Consider the following 18159-nt stretch of genomic DNA (forward strand, 5'->3'; position numbering starts at 1 on the left):
TATCTATCCATCTATATATAGAGAGAGAGATAGAGATAGATATAGATATATAAAGACATAATAATTATATCTTTATATGTGTGCGTGTGTGTATGTGTCTTTATTGATTCAGTAAAGCAGCTGCAGGAGATGTTGAGAGCCCCTGACTCCATTAATACCTTGTGCAGTGGGGACCTATTATGCAAGTCCTGAAACCTGAGAGTCAGTCACCTGTTCTGCTACCTGAGCCTGGGCTCTGGGGACGAAAGAGGAGAGAAGAAGGGTAGACAGCCACACTGTGCTGCCTGCCTGGAGGACTCCGCTCATATGGATAAGGCCTAGGGTACTGCTGGAAGCTCCAGAGATCCCTGGTGGGTGTTAACCAGACTAACTAAACCAGAGGCATGTGCGGGGAATGAATTAAGTGAGAAGTATAAAGATCCACTGAAGTGTGTCCACCAGAGTCAACACTGTTAAAGTTCCACCAAGGACACAAGCTCACCTTCTCTTTCATTTGCAGAGCAAATACAGCTTTCAAGAGGCTAACGCAAGCTTGCAGGGTCATTAGTGTAAACATATTGACTCAGTTGATGAATTTTGCTTTGCTATTTGATCCCCCGTCAGCTGAGAGGAGTTTCCACTGGGGCTTTAGAAAAGACCACAGAGCATTCTTGGCTACCTGGTGGCTGCACGGACCTGTTATACTCCTGGCTGAGAGCAGGAGAGTCTGGCCTCTGTTGAAAGAAGAGGTTATTTTTTTTCCAAAGGTGGGAGCAACAGTTGATGTCTTGGTCTGGACACATCAGGTAAGAAGACTCCACAACAGTACAGTAAGAGTAAGGTTTGGACAGTATATTTTAGAATTATGCTTCTATTTGTCCTCTGTAATAATGTGGTTTTTAACAGTAAAATTGTGTCAGTCTATTTGTTCTCAGTGAAAAAAGAAAGAATGTATACATTATATATATATATATATATATATATAAACAATAATTGATGCATTTATGGCCATCTATTGTAGATACTATGCTCACATGTACTACTAATATAATCTACTAAAACCAATCACAAAGTCTTGTCACTAGTAAATGTATATAATTCACATAGTTGCTAACTTGCAGAACTTTCATAGTTTTTGCCGTCTCAGGTGAGGATAAACATTGAATATCACTGGTATGTTTTCTTACTGTGAATTCAAACAGATTATGGCCCATGTGACCACATTCCAGTGACCCACAGTCAGGACCATTACAGCACGCTTGACTCGGTCTGACGAATTGTTCTAACACAGACACCAGAATGCAACTGTTTCAGCTTATAACAGGGAACGTGAACTCTAAGTATCGTGTGCGTCATCCTTACAAGTTATGATTCACTGACGAATAATAATTTTGTGTGTTCAGAAGGTTATTTAACCTTGAATCAAGAGCACATTTGCTACTCAAATACAGAAATAAATATTCCTCTTACAAGAGGCAATTTTGAGATCATTAGGTGGCTCTTTCTTATCATAGAAAATGTGTTGTATTGGGAATACAAAGGACAGTGTGCAGAAAGTTGAAAAACAGTGTGAGCATAAAGGAATGGCCTGGATAATTAGACTAGTTCATGTCAAAAATAATCGCAGCTAACTCCAGCACATATGACGCATCTGAATACCAGCATTTTGTCCGGGCCTCATTTCAACACTAGCTGTGCTGATGGGTTTATCTCTCAAATACCCACAGCTCTGCACAGCCTGTCTGCTTCCTAACCAGCTGTAGGTCCCATGGCCTTCCTCTCTTTTCCTGGCATTTTCAGGAGCACAAAGGTTTACTCAATCACTGGTTTCCATGCATGCAACAATAAGCATATGGACATGTCAGCCAAGTACAAACCCTGTTTGCTCTCGTTCTTTCTTATAAACACATTCTCTGTTTTTATTTTTCTCTCATGTAGGTCTTGCTTATTTTTCTCCATCTCTCACAGACCCATCAGTCGGTGCCTATGGTTTACTTCTGAAAGATAAGGCTGGCTATATTCTATATTTTTATGTCAACAAATCTCATGAAAAAAACAACAATGCATCTGTCTTTCAATACTTTTTGAGTTCTCCAGCCTGTATGTGACACTTAGCACCAAGCCCATTAGTTCCTAACAATGACATACATTTTTCAAAACAGTCACAAATACATACTTCAAATTTTTTTAAATGGTTCCTAAAACAGCTGGGCACTGTAGATGTTATTAAACATTACTTTAACAGGAATTAATAATGGATTTATTGTGGAGTATTTTCAGCCCTGTACATCAGTGTGCAAGTGGCTAGCAAGGACGGTGTGGAATCAAGTCAATAAACTACATGGGTACTGCCATGTACTCTCACCGGCCACTTTATTAGGTACACATGTTCCATTGCTTGTTAAGCAGATAGCTAATCCGCTAATCACATGGCAGCAACTCAAAGCATTTAGGCATGTAGAAGTGGTCAAGATAACTTGCTCAAGTTCAAACTGAGCATCAGAATGGGGAAGAAAGGGGATTCAAGTGACTTTGAACGTGGCATGATTGTTGGTGCCAGTTTGCTGGTCTGTATTTCAGTAACTGCAGTATTTCAGAAACTGCTGATCTATGTGATTTTCCCACACAGCCATCTCTAGGGTTTAAAATGAATGGTCCGAAAAAGAGAAAATATGCAGAGAGCGGCAGTTGTGTGGACAAAAATAGCTTGTTGATGTCAGAGGTCAGAGGAAAATGGGCAGACCGGTTCAAGATGGCACAAGAAACTCAAATACGTTACAACCAAGGTATGCAGAATACCATCTCTGAACGCACAACACGTTGAAACTTGAAGAAGATGGGCTACAGCAGCAGAAGAATTTGCACAGGCTCACCAAAATTGGACAACAGAAGATTGGAAAAACGTTGCCTGGTCTGATGAGTCTCGATCTCAAACCAATAGAGCACCTTTGGTGGAACAGGAGATTCGCATTCTCTGAGGAATGTTTACAACACCTTGCTGAAAGTATGCCCCAAAGAATTAACGCAGTTCTGAAGGCAAAATGGGGTCCAACTGGGTAGTAGCAAGGTGTATCTAATAAAGTTGCCGGTGAGTGTACATCATAATGAAGGAACATTTCACTCACTTCAACAGTGTGGCACATTGATGTCTTTTAGTAGTTTTTGGACAGGGGAAAAGGCTTCAGCTACACAGACAATACTTGTCAGTAAGATTCTTGAATTTTTGTCTTTTCATGGGATTTGTTAACAATGAAAAAAATATGAAATATCACCAGCCTTATCCTTTAACACATTTTTATTTTTGTTTTCATGTGCACTCTTTTTCATTTTAGTCACACCATGACTTTGAGAGTTTACAAAGGTAGAGAAAGGTGGAGTGAGGTCCATGTACATACAATACTCTAAATTCAAAAAAAATTTAAGGAATATATTGTATTCGTATAGTCATTCACTATATGGAGCGTCTTCCCTACTCATTTACTCAGGTTTGAATTTGTCACCTTTGTCACCTATCATACACTTGACACATTACGGTATATATGTTGCTTGATATGAAAAATATTAGTTAGTTTTAGTTGAAAGATTTTTATCACCCTCTCAATTGATTGAGGGTTTATGCCATATGTCTTTCAGGGTCGCTACTCATAGTCCCTTTCTCTCACACAAAGAAACTCCTATCCACCTCTCTTTTGTAGAGTGCAATATATAAAAACATTATTGTTCTCCCAATTACACTTGCTGGCTGGGCAAAAATAAATCAAAAGAAAAATGGGGTGAAACTGTGAATGTATAAATTTCTATTTCAGTGTTGTTGTTCAGGCATGCATTCCAGTCCCATGTGACTCACCTCAAAGTGGAGCACATTGGGTAAACCTAATTACTTTTCTTGTATTATATGCATTGTACCATTCATGCAAACATCTTAACAGGCCAGCAACATAACTTCAATTTGCAAGGTCTCACTGTGACATTGTATAACACAGAATAAATGCTCTGTATGCTTGACAAGTTTATTTAAAGAGTAAACGGTGCCTCCATTTGTTATAATCTCAGTTTTATTGGCTGCAATAGCTACATTGGGCTTTATACCAGCTGAATTGAGAGCAGTGCACTTGGTGTATCATGATTAAAAAACTGAATTATACTGAGTGGTGAATAAAATGAGTCGATAAGCCCCTTCCCATGCCTTCTGAAACAATAGGCCTAAACATTTAAGCTATTGTTTGCTGTTAAGGAATTATCCAAAATGTGCCAGGCAAGCAATGCAGATAACCACGTTAGGAGAGTCACCATCAGCTGAGCTGAGGAGCAGAAAGGCAGAGAGAGAGAGAGAGAGAGAGATTTTTTCTTTTGGGTGCTGATAGGTGGGAATGAACATGGCTCTAAGCATGGAATAAATGATGGAATGATAAAGTGAAGTGAATAATGTGATATTGAAGCATTAGCAGAAAGACTATTTCCTCTGACAAGATAGCTGTACTTTTGTGATGAGTAGGTAAGTCTGATAATTGTGTTTCAAGTTGAGGAGTATGTCTTTGAAGTGCACTTTCCTTTTATGTCATGTATGGCATAGCCTGGTTAAAATCAGAAGCTGCAGTGCTCTAATGTACATTATAGTCCTTTTTCTGTTGTGTCAAGACAGATGAGAAAATAGGAGCCAGCTGGTCAATGTCAGCAGGTTTCCGCCGTTGGACATTCCCAAGCATTTCGGCCCCTAACATCAATGAGGTAAACAGCTCTGGTTGTACTTATCTGTTCTCCCAAGGTCTCATTACGTGGAAAGTTACTAAACACTGTTTCTGAAAATACTTTTCTGAGAATGCTTGTTTAACAAAATGCATTTTAAGATTGTGGAAATTTGAGCCAGATATCTCCTTCATCACTTTACTGTCAACTAAAATTACATATTCTGTAAAGACTCCATGTCTGATTATGTACCAAAATACTGTTTCTTCCATAATTATGATGTTTGATATTATGTGCTGTCTAATTTCCATTACTCCGGGTTTGCAATAACAGTCAAGCAAGAGACAAAATTACTCATCAAGCCAAATTATATTTGTGTAAAACTCTCCTGACATTTGGGTCTTGGGAATGTGAGCCAACACAAGAGCTGTTTGAGGAAGATGTTTAATTGTTTGCCCTTCAAACAGGGAGAAAAAATGTTAACCAGCAAGGTATCCTGTCGACATAAACAGCAGGAAAGTTGGTATAATTAAAGTACGTACCATGTGTTCAAAGTTTGTTTAATTTTAACTGAATTGAAAAATAAAAATAGAGCAGACATGTAGTGTTTTTTTTTTTTCAGATGACAAATCTGGGTTGTTCATTTTAAATGTCATGGATAATATGTCCCCATGTGCTGCCCATCAAGTTACAAATTGTCATGGCAACAGCAACAGATCAAGAAATAAATCAGGAGAGCAGATAATAAATCCCTCCAACCACATCACAGCAGCTAATATCTTTGTATTTGCAGTCTTTCTCCGTTTCATTTGAGCTACAGAATCTTTCAGTTTGCAGAGGAGTCAGTTGCCCACTTTGAGCACAAGTCTGATATTAGGTTTTTTTCTTTTCTCCATTTTTTCATAGGCCTCAAGTAAGGATATTAATCCTTCACTGCACAGGAATGCGCTGTCATGGGGTGTGTGGCGGGGGCAAGAGGAGAAGGAGAGTGTGTCTCTCAGAGCAATAACACACTCTGCCTACTCTCAGACTGCAGATAGTGGTTCCAACCTGTTCAGGACTGCAAGTGTCCCAGATGTGGTGGGAAGGAGTCAAAAGACAGCATTCTCTTCCTTTACCATTGCAGCCAGGAAGGTTTTGCCATTACTTTCCACCTCACAGGACCCTGGGTATTCACCCACTCTAATACAGCCTGTGAAGGTATCATCGCCACCAAAACTACCAGAAAATTTTGAAGGAAGCGCCTCATCCATAATGACGACCACAATGAGAGTCTCAAACTCCCAACCGGGCGTGTGCAGACAGAATCCTAATGTGACCCCTAATGTGTTCAGACAGGACTTCTCACCAGCTGATGGACTGGCAGTGAGAGAAAGAGGAAAGAGGAAAGTACAACAATGCAGATGGAGCTTCACAGAGGGAGACAGAAAGCAGGACATAATAGGTGGTTCATTAATGAACCTGTCCTCACGGCCTTACTACCAGTCTTGTTTCTATCTTGTGGTGCCTCTGAGGACCACTAGTTCTGTTGTGTTTTTGGACAAGTCACTTTCCATTTCCCTCATGGAACTAGAAGGAAGAGGTGCAGGCCAACCCACTTGGTACAGGTCCACCTTGTCTGTTCGCCTTGGTGTCTCATCTTGCCGCAGATCCTCTACGGATAACAAACCAGCCAAAGCAAATGAGAGTTATGGGAGATCCAGAGCGGCCACGTTGGGCCATAACAAATGCAATGGCAGAGAGAGTGGTTTGGGTCACTGCAGAGGCCCTCTATCAAAGCACTGGGGCCACAAGGTTGAGGAAATAGCCCCCGCTCATGGTGTTAACAGCAAGGCAGATGATTCAGACATGCAGCACGGCAGTGCTACTTTGGGAATATTGTCATTCAGAGGGCCAAGTCCCTCCAACACAAAGGCTGGAAGACAGAAGGGGAATGCAGATGAGGCAGACTTCCCTACGCAGAGCAATTTCAGGCACAGACAACACTCTTCCAAAATTGGCCCAGGTATGAATTTCATCACCTTGCTTCAGAAGAGAAAATCTCAAGTACCCATGCCAATTGATCTGTATAGTCCTTTCACTCTACCTCTCACTTTTTGATTTATACTTTACGCACTGTTAATAGACTAACACTGACCACACTTCTCCTACTGTACATTCACACAGTTTACAATAAATCCCAACTGCTGCACACACTCTCAGTATACCTGCAGATGTAAACAATGAACAAACACTTTCATTTATACTTCTCTGACTTTCAACACGTAAGTTAGCATATGATACTGTATTAAATTTAAACAATCTTTCTCCAGGTTTACTTGTACATCCGTTAGGATGAGACCATGGTTATATTAAGCTGTGTTAAGACATTTAATGTCACTGAAGAGCTTCCTGTTTAATTGTTGCACTCTCTTCAGGGTGACATAAATGGTAACTAACACAACATACAGGTCCCAGAGCAACAGAATTAGATCTTATAGAAGATGTTTGGATTTCTAAAGGGTAGCTAATTAATTCTGTTATACCGTCTTGTATCATGTCTCTAAGCTAAGTACAAAGCTACAGCCAGCTACAGCACTTACCTTAGCCTAGCATATCATAAAAACTGGTAGTCTAGTCTGGCTCTGTCCAGCTGTAATAAAATACACCTACCAGCACTTGTAAGGCCCCATCCACACTACTCCGTTTTAGTTTACAAACGGAGAATTAAAATGAATACGATCTCCGTCCACACAAGCGTTGATCTCTGTCTACATTAAAATGACTGAAAACGCACAGTAGGGCCTGTTCAGGTACACGGTGCATTCGCGTGCCAGTGTAAACATGAAGCAGATGGTCTATTCCGTAGTTACAGAAGATTTGGCAAAAGAATATATAAATACAGAGGAAGCATTAGACCAGTTTTTTTTTGCATGCACCAATAACGAGCTGGGACTGTTACTGAATGTAACACGGGAGTGTGGTGGCGGAAACAGACGTCACAAAGGAAACAGCTACATGCACAGTACAAGTGTAGGCAGATAAGTGTTATTTGCACGGTACATAATATTATAATAAAAATATGATGCCAATCAGAGAGCAGAGCGTGACCGTTTTGGCCCGTCTTCACTAAAACGCCCTCTGGAGTTTTGAAACACAAAACGGGGTTGGCAGCATTTCCAAACTTCTCCGTTTTAAGTCTTCGTTTTCGCTTGGACAGGAGGTGCAAACGTAGCAAAAGCTCTCCGTTTTAATTCGAAAATTTAGTAGTGTGGATGGGGCCTAAAGCTCAATAATTAACACATTTTACAGATCGGTGACAAATTAAAGGAACAACCAACATGAAGTGTCTTAGCATGTGGAGTCATGCCACCACAAGCATCCAGAACAGCTACAGTCAGTGGTCCTTGCAAAGTCTTGGAGGGATGAGCACAGTTCCACCATAAGATATTCCCTCATTTATATACACTCACCTAAAGGATTATTAGGAACACCTGTTCAGTTTCTCATTAATGCAATTATCTAATCAACCAATCACATGGCAGTTGCTTCAATGCATTTAGGGGTGTGGTCCTGGTCAAGACAATCTCCTGAACTCCAAACTGAATGTCAGAATGGGAAAGAAAGGTGATTTAAGCAATTTTGAGCTTGGCAAGGTTGTTGGTGCCAGACGGGCCGGTCTGAGTATTTCACAATCTGCTCAGTTACTGGGATTTTCACACACAACCATTTTTAGGGTTTACAAAGAATGGTGTGAAAAGGGAAAAACATCCAGTATGTGGCAGTCCTGTGGGCGAAAATGCCTTGTAGATGCTAGAGGTCAGAGGAGAATGGACCGACTGATTCAAGCTGATAGAAGAGCAACTTTGACTGAAATAACCACTCGTTACAACCGAGGTATGCAGCAAAGCATTTGTGAAGCCACAACACGCACAACCTTGAGGCGGATGGGCTACAACAGCAGAAGACCCCACCGGGTACCACTCATCTCCACTACAAATAGGAAAAAGAGGCTACAATTTGCAAGATTGGACAGTTGAAGACTGGAAAAATGTTGCCTGGTCTGATGAGTCTCGATTTCTGTTGAGACATTCAGATGGTAGAGTCAGAATTTGGCGTAAACAGAATGAGAACATGGATCCATCATGCCTTGTTACCACTGTGCAGGCTGCTGGTGGTGGTGTAATGGTGTGGGGGATGTTTTCTTGGCACACTTTAGGCCCCTTAGTGCCAATTGGGCATCGTTTAAATGCCACGGCCTACCTGAGCATTGTTTCTGACCATGTCCATCCCTTTATGGCCACCATGTACCCATCCTCTGATGGCTACTTCCAGCAGGATAATGCACCATGTCACAAAGCTCGAATCATTTCAAATTGGTTTCTTGAACATGACAATGAGTTCACTGTACTAAAATGGCCCCCACAGTCACCAGCTCTCAACCCAATAGAGCATCTTTGGGGTGTGGTGGAACGGGAGCTTCGTGCCCTGGATGTGCATCCCACAAATCTCCATCAACTGCAAGATGCTATCCTATCAATATGGGCCAACATTTCTAAAGAATGCTTTCAGCACCTTGTTGAATCAATGCCATGTAGAATTAAGGCAGTTCTGAAGGCGAAAGGGGGTCAAACACAGTATTAGTATGGTGTTCCTAATAATCCTTTAGGTGAGTGTATATCTCCTTTATTTAATAAGGTAATCTCATTGACCAAGCTATATTTTGCAAGAGAGACCAGAAAAGATAGGAAGAAAATCAAGCATAGCCAGACATAACAAAAGGTCATTAGAGGTCATCAGAGACAATATCAGGTCACAGACATCACTAAATAGATTTGAAAATGAAATTTTTTATTATATCGTTTGATTTTATGGAGGTGGTGGTGGGGAGTGTTGTCTTACACGTTGGTCAAAAATCTTCCATATGTGTGGAACTGGGTTGAGATCTGGTAAAGGACGTAGCATTTAATTCACATAATTTTCATACTCACCATACCATTCAGTGAGCCCTGGTCCATGGAAGCATCTGCATTTGATATGTTTCCCACTCTTTTATTCAGGTTTTCCTTTAACTTGCCCCCGTCTGTATCACGTTTGTTTAATTTGCACAAACAACCAAAGAGCAAAAATGGCAAATTGTGGTAATATGGGGAGTATGTTCAGGACTGTGATACTTCCTGGAGTTCCTGCTGTTTGCTTGGCAAGCTCACAGTGACGACAAAATCAAGGATCCAAAGCACCCGGCCAAAAAATAGTCCAGCTAGCTGTTTCCCCAGTTTACATTCTTTATGCTAAGCTAAGCTAACTACTGCTGGCTATAGTTTTATATTTAACAGACAGACATGAGAGTGGTATCGATCTTTCCATCTAACTCACCACAAGAAAGCAAATAATAGTATGGTGCAGTGTAGTAGCAATCATAAGCTGAAAGAATTGATATTAATATTGCCAAAAGTCTCCATACAGAATGTACAGTATATATACTGTACCTTACGTGCAGTGAGTAGACCTATATGGTATTGACAGTGGATGTCAAAGCCAAAAGGACTCAGGGAAGGAAAATGTGAGGTCACTGCCTGGAACAGTTTCAGAGTCTTACAGGCCTGCTGGCCTTTCCTGTTACATGGCTGTCTCAAGAAAAAAAACTGCAACACAACACTATTCAATTATTAAACCGCTCTTTCCATTCATTAAAACATTCATTTTCTGCACCATCCCACAGCTTTCCTGTGTATTCTTTAAACTTTTGTTTTTTACACTGGGCACTTCATTTATTCCACTGCCTAAAGGGCAAGTGTGCTATCTACATGCCATATGGTCATGGCAGGGTATTCAATAAGATGTATATATTCCACAAAAGGTAGAGGAATGGGGTTACGGGTGCAGAATGAATGCACTGTCATCTTTTACATTATTCATAGGTCACACTCATGTTCCCTCCGGGTTTTTTTCTCTCTCTGATTTGTGGGTGTGCTAGAGTCAGTTTGAGGTCTGTTCACTTACCTGCTTCTCCAAATCATAAAAGCGTTGATGGAACTCAAGAACATTGACAACTCAACAAATTGTGCTATTACTCAGTCTGAGAGGGGAAGAATACAGTCGTCTCGATTACATCTACAATATGTCTTTCATAAACACCAAACAGTAGCAAACTACAAAAACTGATGCTAACTATCTACTTCAAATTATTTCTCTCTGTGAAAGTGATCTTGGTCTTCAATTCATTGACATGTTTTTGGGTTTTTTTGGAAAGATGTGACTTGCCAGATAAAATATCACAGTCATTTCAATTCTCTCTGTGTCTCTCAAGTGGACTCCAGAGCGTGGAGCAAGCAAGTAGGGAGTGACAAGACAGAGGAACGACAAGAACCTCAAAAGCTTCAGAAAGTATCCACTTTGGATAAGACCTGCTTCCCACAAAAGGCCGATTTTCTGGAAGGCATACCCAAGACACTCAGCCTCCAAGTAGGAGCCACATTTCTGTTACTTTTTTTTATAGTTTTCTAAATAATGACTTGTCTTTTAGGAAATATACACAATAGCAACAAGCTAAAGGAACTCCAGTCCTTGAGCTAAAGGTTCGCTTTTGACCTGTAAAAACTTTTTTTGCATTTTTTGCACCAGGTCCACTTAATGACATATTTCTGTAGCTTTTAGCCATATCTCATGGCCTTCATCAAGAGATTGAGTCTACTAAATTGTCATGGAGATGGATCAGTTGTTATCATGTGTCCTGAGTAGGGAACTTTGGTTGCAGGTTAACAAGGTATTGAATATGTGGGGGAGGTCATAACCTGTCTTTCTTTAGGAATGGTCTCTGTGGCATTGATAACAAGTGAACTATCTCCGACAACTGAGCAAACTCAATCGTCACTGATGAATGCCACATGATAAGACTGAACAATCCATTATATTTCCATTAAAATAGTTCTAAACTGACTTAGCATTGCACACCAATATACTACATCCAGTGGTGGACAAGGAACTTAGATCTTTTACTTTAAAGTAGCAATATCACAGTGTAGAAATACTATGTCATAAGTAAAAGTCCTGCGTTCAAAATCTTGCTTAAATAAAAATACAAAAGTATAAGCATCAAAATATACTTCAAGTACCAAAAGGAATAGTCACTATGCATAATGGCCCAAAAATGTTTATTATATCCAATTATTTTTAACATTTTAGTTTTTAAAAAGGACCACATCGATGCAGCAGAACCAGGCATCTATATTTCCCATAATGCAACTCAACTACTGACATTTTGGCAATACAGGCAGCTAATTTAGCCTAGAGGAGAAGGTTACAGATGTCTGGTACTACTACTTTCTAACTCCACACCTCCATATTTTTTTCATTTTCACATGAAAATTGTAGTCCCCAGCCAGGAATTTATTAGATTTCACACACTGGATCCACAAAAGGTTTTATACAACTTTTTTCACATGCAGTAATATTCTCCAAGACCTGTAAACAGACTTCAATGTGTAAAATCAGAGGAATTCCCCTTTAAGTGGATCCTGTGCTAAGAATTTTACAATAAACATGTATAAGTTCATAATTCCTACTAATAACAGTTTGGAGACTGTGTAACTTGTAATGTGGATATTCCTTTATGAAGGTTCAAGCAAACAATTTCCCTAAAGTCCCCAGTGGCAAATTGATTTTCAAATTTTTACTTGTTTCACTGCTTTTGATATATCAAAGATAAGAACTATCAAAGAATCAGTGGGATCAGCCACGGTTGCAAAAACAACAAATAATGATTCCACAAAGTACAGAACCACAACTGACATCCTGAAGGTCATTTATGGAGTCACACAAATGCAGTGAAAAGCTGTATAGTATTATACACAGTGCAACCACACACATTTTATGATCAGATATGAAAAATTGCAGTGTATGTGTATGTGGAACCTTTGAAACCTGAGGCATTATATGTTAAGACTATTTCCCACACAGAGAATCTTGATGTGTTTACTCCTGGAATAAACATTGTCAGTACAGCAGCAGCATCTCTTTAGGGGTGATTTTAACACATTTTTGCTTTAGTTGGCGTTTGTCACAGCCTCTGCCAACAAGAGGCGGATGAAAAAAATCTTTAATAATTACACAATTTTCATTTTTTTTCCTCTCTTTTTTAAATTCTATTTCAGTTTTTCTTTCGATCCAATAAAAGTAACAAGTTTCATTTCAGTGTTTTGAGGGGTAAAGATCCATTGAGGTTTGTGAGGCTTTCTAAAGGATTCAGATTCCCCCTGTAAGAAAAGCTCCCTTACCTTTATCCCCACTAAAGCTGAGCATAATATTACCATGTTGACTACACCTCCTAGCTATTACAAGGCTGTGAAGAGGATTCTCCAAGGTTAAGGAATAGATTAAGGATATTTTCAGAATACATTCTAACCCAATGAAGATTTTTGTTTCTCTTTCCACAGGATTAGTGTCTAGCAGTTGAACTGTATTCGTCCCACCAACAAGCAGCTTACTGTATATATCCCTCTCCCCAACCCAGGAGGCTTTGGAGCTCTTTAGGCCAGACTTCATCAGCAGATCTCAGGGTCGGGTGAGGAGGCTGGAACAGAGGGCAAGGAGAAGGAGAGTGCTGCAGGACTCCAATCCCGACCTGGTGCAGGGCCTCAGGGAGGATCAATGCAAACAAAAGAGCAACTGCACCACACCGGATCCACTTTGTGGTAAGTTCAGCTGAAGCTAAAGTACCCATTAAGTAAAATATAATCTTTTCTCAATAGAATCTCTCTGACCAACAGGCCACAAATCAGAAAGTTTCGGTTCTGCTGTCAGTTCACCCATGACAACAGCAGCTTAATAACAGTTGTCGGTCATATGATAGAATATCCAGGGAGTTGTGGAAGTGGAAGTGTGGCATTCACCCTTATGATTACAGTCAGCAATTCACAGTCTAGCACGGTGAGATAGTCCCCCAGGAGTCAGTCCAGAGCAGGGCCTCATCATCTCCATCGATCTTTCACCTGTGATCTGTTGTATCATCACTTCTGCAGGGACTAACACATTCATCAAGTCCTTACACTGTTACACCTTCAGTATATATGGATCAATTGTTATCATGTGACGTGAGCAGAACTTTCGGCACGTTCACTGGGAAATAATTAAATAAGGAACTTGTGGTCATGTCATATTGAATGATGTTGGCTTTTCTATGGAATGTTTCTCAAACAATCTCAGCTGGTCTGGGCAAACAAGGGGCGATTTTACATTTTATTCTCTTTATAGTGTAGTGGCAATTATTCAACTTTGCTCTCTGGTGGCCATTATGTAGTATTGCAGATCAGCTAAAACATCTTTTTCTAAAGCTCTGTATGCAGTGAATACAGTCAAGTTGAGACCAAAGGTGTCTAGAATAAAATTATCCCTTTTCTATTTTGTTTTTATCCCACATGAAACTGGTTTTCAGCCAAGAATTAAACAAGGTCAAAATACAACAAGCACGCACTTGTCAGATAGGATGAAGAAAACATTGTATATATAAATTTACAAAAACAGATAAAACAAATTCAAACATAGCACAGAGACACACCTAAATGAACAATTGGGACATTTCTATGCATAATGCCTAGTTTAAACTAGCAGTTGTCAAAAATGTTATCAAGCCAAGGTATAAAAACGGCCTGTAATTCCATGACAACATCATAATAAATTCACATTTGTGCTTCTGCATCAGTGGGTATCTGACTTATTATTTTTCAAAATTGCTGCATTATCTCTGACAAGGGTTTGTTCAGGTGCAGTGAGCACACATCACATCCAATATTTCCCTCAGCAGTTTGAACTATGTGATTCTCTGTCTGCTTTAGGAATATATATGCGATTTTAAAAGCTGGACAGGGAATTTCATTGATTCTCTACATAGGTTGGGTAATATCAGAATTTCTTAAGTGCATTCTGATTATACCAGCATGATCACTTTTTTCACACATTCATCACAGCTGATTGTTCAAAGCAATTTATCTTTTCAGCAAACCCAATGGTACTGGACACCTGACTGCTCAACCCTTTAGTAAAACATTAATAAAGTAGGGAAGCATAATACTTCAGGTAATTGAAGGGCTCCAACTTAGTTTTAGAAGGTCATGGAGGAGTCATGGAACCTCAAATAGCTCACACCGGTCTCTGACTTAAGTCTGAAGTCTAATTATGAACAAAGAGTCTCGGTGTTGTTGACCGGAGCAGCAGCACTCTGGCAATTCACTTCAGTTAAATCTGTGAGAGACTTAATAGTCAGACTTAATAGGACTGAATATGGCTATGGTGTGTGTGTGTGTGTGTGCGTGTGTGTGTGTGTGTGTGTGTGTGTGTGTGTGCGTGTGTGTGTTTGATACGTGTCAATGCAGATGTGTGCGTGTGTCTGTGCATGCATGTTAATGCTCAAATGTGTCTGTCTGAAAAAGAGAGATCACAGATCTCAGTGTTCATTAACATATTCAAGATTCATTTACATATTAATTCTTATTTGTTATTCCTATGTGTATGTACGTATGTGCATCTTTGTGTGTGTGTGTGTGTGTGTGTGTGTGTGTGTGTGTGTGTGTGTGTGTGTGTGTGCATGTCCTAGATAACCTTTTCAAGCCAAGAGAGAGGTCTATATCAGGCAGAGAGATGCAGCTGAGGTCCAGACGGTGAGTTCTCCAGACGATGTCACTCTCTCTCTCCCTCTTCTCTTTGTTTTTTTTTTTTTGTTTTTCAGTACAGTCCATCAAATTTGTGTCATAGTTGCCATGTATTCAGGTTTGTGCACAAACACGATGCACATTCACACACCCACACACTGCATGGATACAAAAGATGTCCAAATGTCTCAACAGGAGATATGAGCTGCCCTGTATATGTTATCTCTTTCTTTTTTTTTTCTTGCCTTATCTAGAAAGGCACACCTGATCAGATGATGGTTGCCCATTGTAATTTTTTTCAAATGTGACACTATCTGACTTGGAGGATCGCTTAACAAATTGGTTGTAGTTGTGGGAGTGAAAAAGGAGTCTGCACGGGACCTGTTTATCAGTGGATCCAGGTTTTTGCCGGCTGTGGTCTCACTAGATAATACCTTGTCTCTAGTATGCCAGTCCATTGGCATATAGCTCAGCCACCCTCAGACTTCTGATACCATATTCCCCTGCCCTGTATGAATTAACCCTTTTTTGTGTCTGTAGGATTTACAACAAGCTGCCAGAGGTGACAAAGAAGAAGGAGGAGGCGAAAAAGAGGGCTGTATCACAAACCAACAGACTGCGAGCAGAGGTTTTCAAAAAGGTATGTTGGGCTTTATTTTTGGCACAAAAATCAAATCAAAACGTTGCTTACTTATTTAATTGAATAAGGAACTCAATATTGCAAAAAAGGAAGCTTAAAATCTGAAACATAAAAGTCCATTTATAACACATATGTGTGTTAACTGTTTTCTGAAGGCATCTGGTGCTCTTTTATGCTGCACCAGGGTCTCATTTTAAAATCTGAATGCTTTTTGCAAGAAATGGTGTTGATGAGGAGGTTCTTTAAGACGTGTAGATGTTGGTCACTGTGGTCTAGTCACACTCATGTATCACCCAAGTAGTGGGCAGTGGTGAGGTACTACATTTTCCTTTCTTTTTAGTGTTAAAAAAGAATATTACAGTCATCTCAGACAATTCCCCTTTTACTAAACTAGGCTTACCACAGTCATCTTATAATTGTAGGGATAAGAAATGGTTTGACAAATGTCCAGCAGAGGTCACTGTTTGACTGCTAAAGCCAGAGCTTCTGTCATTTATCACACTGGCAAAATACATGTGCATTCAACATTTGGGTCTATTCATTGTTTTAGTGACCCTTCTTATTACTCATGCCAAACTAAACCCTCACTGCATCATAACTAAGCCCATTTCACTCTTTAGAACACGTGTGGTTTTGGCAGAACTAACACAGTGATAACCAAATATGGCTTATTCTAGGCCCTGCTGACATGCATAGGACCTGTTTTAACAGGCAGCATCCATGGTATCCAACAGTGAGGGGCATGTGTCAAATGAATGATATATTTAGGACATGGAATGTCAGACAGATCCATTGAGCTTCACCTGTAGGTGAGCCTTTATTCACTCTCCTATTATAACCTAGCCACAACAATAAATTTGCTGTCCATCAGGTGAGATGTGAAAAATGTGAAGAGATGTTGCCAATGTTTTACAGATAATTACACAATCATGGCAGCTTCAGATAGAGAGTGTGTGTGTGTGTGTGTGTGTGTGTGTGAGAGAGAGAGAGAGAGAGAGAGAGAGAGAGAGAGAGAGAGAGAGAGAGAGAGAGAGAGAGAATGCATCTGTGTATGTGTGTTTTCTAACCAATATGTTTTTCAAGATGATCCCAAGATGATTGGCTTCTCTTTGGTTTGCCAACGTTTAGGTAAACTGAGAAGTGTTTTGCCTCATGCCTCCAAAAATGGAAACCATGAATCTACAGTAAATCAGCGTTGTGTGCTTTACTGACACAGCCAGCAACTGCAGAGCATAGTTTGACGTCAGATGGCTCTGTAAGAGAATATTTTATTTCTTGGGGAAATGGAGCAGGCGCAGCTGTTACGATGCCAGTGTGACCTTGCCACCTCTCAAATGAAGCTATTAGCCAGGCTCAACCACAGCGAGATTGGGAGAAAAGGAGTGTGTCTCCTTCTGATAAACACTGAGTCGTGTGTACTTTAGAGGCCTCATTTTTGTCAGAAAAAAGGCCCCAACACACACACACAGAGCAGAGTCACAGTGGGGTCTGATTGTGCGGGGTAGAGGGTGGATAGTTTTGAATGCTGGCTGAAATGAGATTCCAGCTGTTGGGTAGTACGGTAAGAAGACGGTGACTGCATAGCGGGGTGTTTGGTCAGATAGCAAGCTAGAATTATTCCCCCCTACCTGGGCTTGGACACCTCAGGGGTGAGGCTGATGGAAGTGAAAGCCAATTTAGCAGCAGGAGTCGCTCCTGTGTGATGCAAAGCTGCTCTTAAGAGATTGAGGGATATGAGGTCTGAGACAAGATAGATAGATTTTTTTTTGGGGGGGGGGGGGCGTTAGTTATCAGTACTATTGTTGATTTTCTTGTTTTGCAGAGACTTCTGGACCACATCCTGCAAAGATAAATGAGAGACACTGAAAGGCAAAGGTTAATTCACTGATCATTCTGGGTCGTAACTTTTCTCCATGTTATTAAATATGACTTTGTATTTAATTAAATGTTCTATGATTACCATTGCCATGCCTGTGCATATGTATTCATTTTATTAAGGCTCAATTTCTGTTAAATATCCTATTTTATATTTGCTCTTTGCATTGCACGTGGTTAACAGTGCAAACAAATGCAACAGGAAAAAAATTGGATTTATTGATTTTCAATAAGCTTTTGAAGTTATCATGGGGGACAAAAAGTCAAGTTTAGCGTAGTTTTTTTGTCGCAAACATTTATCTATATCATTTGACTAGACAAGTAACACAGACACATACTGTAGATGTTTTTGGC

At 40.1% G+C, this 18159-nt stretch overlaps 1 protein-coding gene across 1 annotated transcript; it reads left to right on the top strand.

Moving 5' to 3' along the window:
• The first annotated feature begins 227 nt into the window (after positions 1–227).
• On the top strand, positions 228–17896 carry LOC119916813. Its single transcript, XM_038736772.1, has 9 exons — positions 228–350; positions 604–785; positions 4618–4707; positions 5572–6670; positions 10955–11109; positions 13157–13337; positions 15236–15299; positions 15831–15930; positions 17753–17896. Exons 3-9 carry the CDS (start codon positions 4648–4650, stop codon positions 17780–17782), a joined length of 1689 nt encoding a protein of 562 aa, XP_038592700.1. The 5' UTR covers positions 228–350; positions 604–785; positions 4618–4647; the 3' UTR covers positions 17783–17896.
• Positions 17897–18159: the final 263 nt, after the last annotated feature.

This window comes from Micropterus salmoides, unplaced genomic scaffold (genome assembly GCF_014851395.1).
Source record: "Micropterus salmoides isolate LMB-PRFRI ecotype aquatic unplaced genomic scaffold, ASM1485139v1 Ms_hic_scaffold_22, whole genome shotgun sequence".
NCBI classification, from domain to species: Eukaryota; Metazoa; Chordata; class Actinopteri; order Centrarchiformes; family Centrarchidae; genus Micropterus; species Micropterus salmoides.

Coding starts and splice junctions, on each gene's coding strand:
- LOC119916813 (XM_038736772.1), top strand. CDS start 4,648: ATGTCAGCAGGTTTCCGCCGTTGGACATTCCCAAGCATTTCGGCCCCT. Junction 4,708..5,571: donor CGGCCCCTAACATCAATGAG/GTAAACAGCTCT, acceptor ATTTTTTCATAG/GCCTCAAGTAAGGATATTAA. Junction 13,338..15,235: donor CACACCGGATCCACTTTGTG/GTAAGTTCAGCT, acceptor TGCATGTCCTAG/ATAACCTTTTCAAGCCAAGA.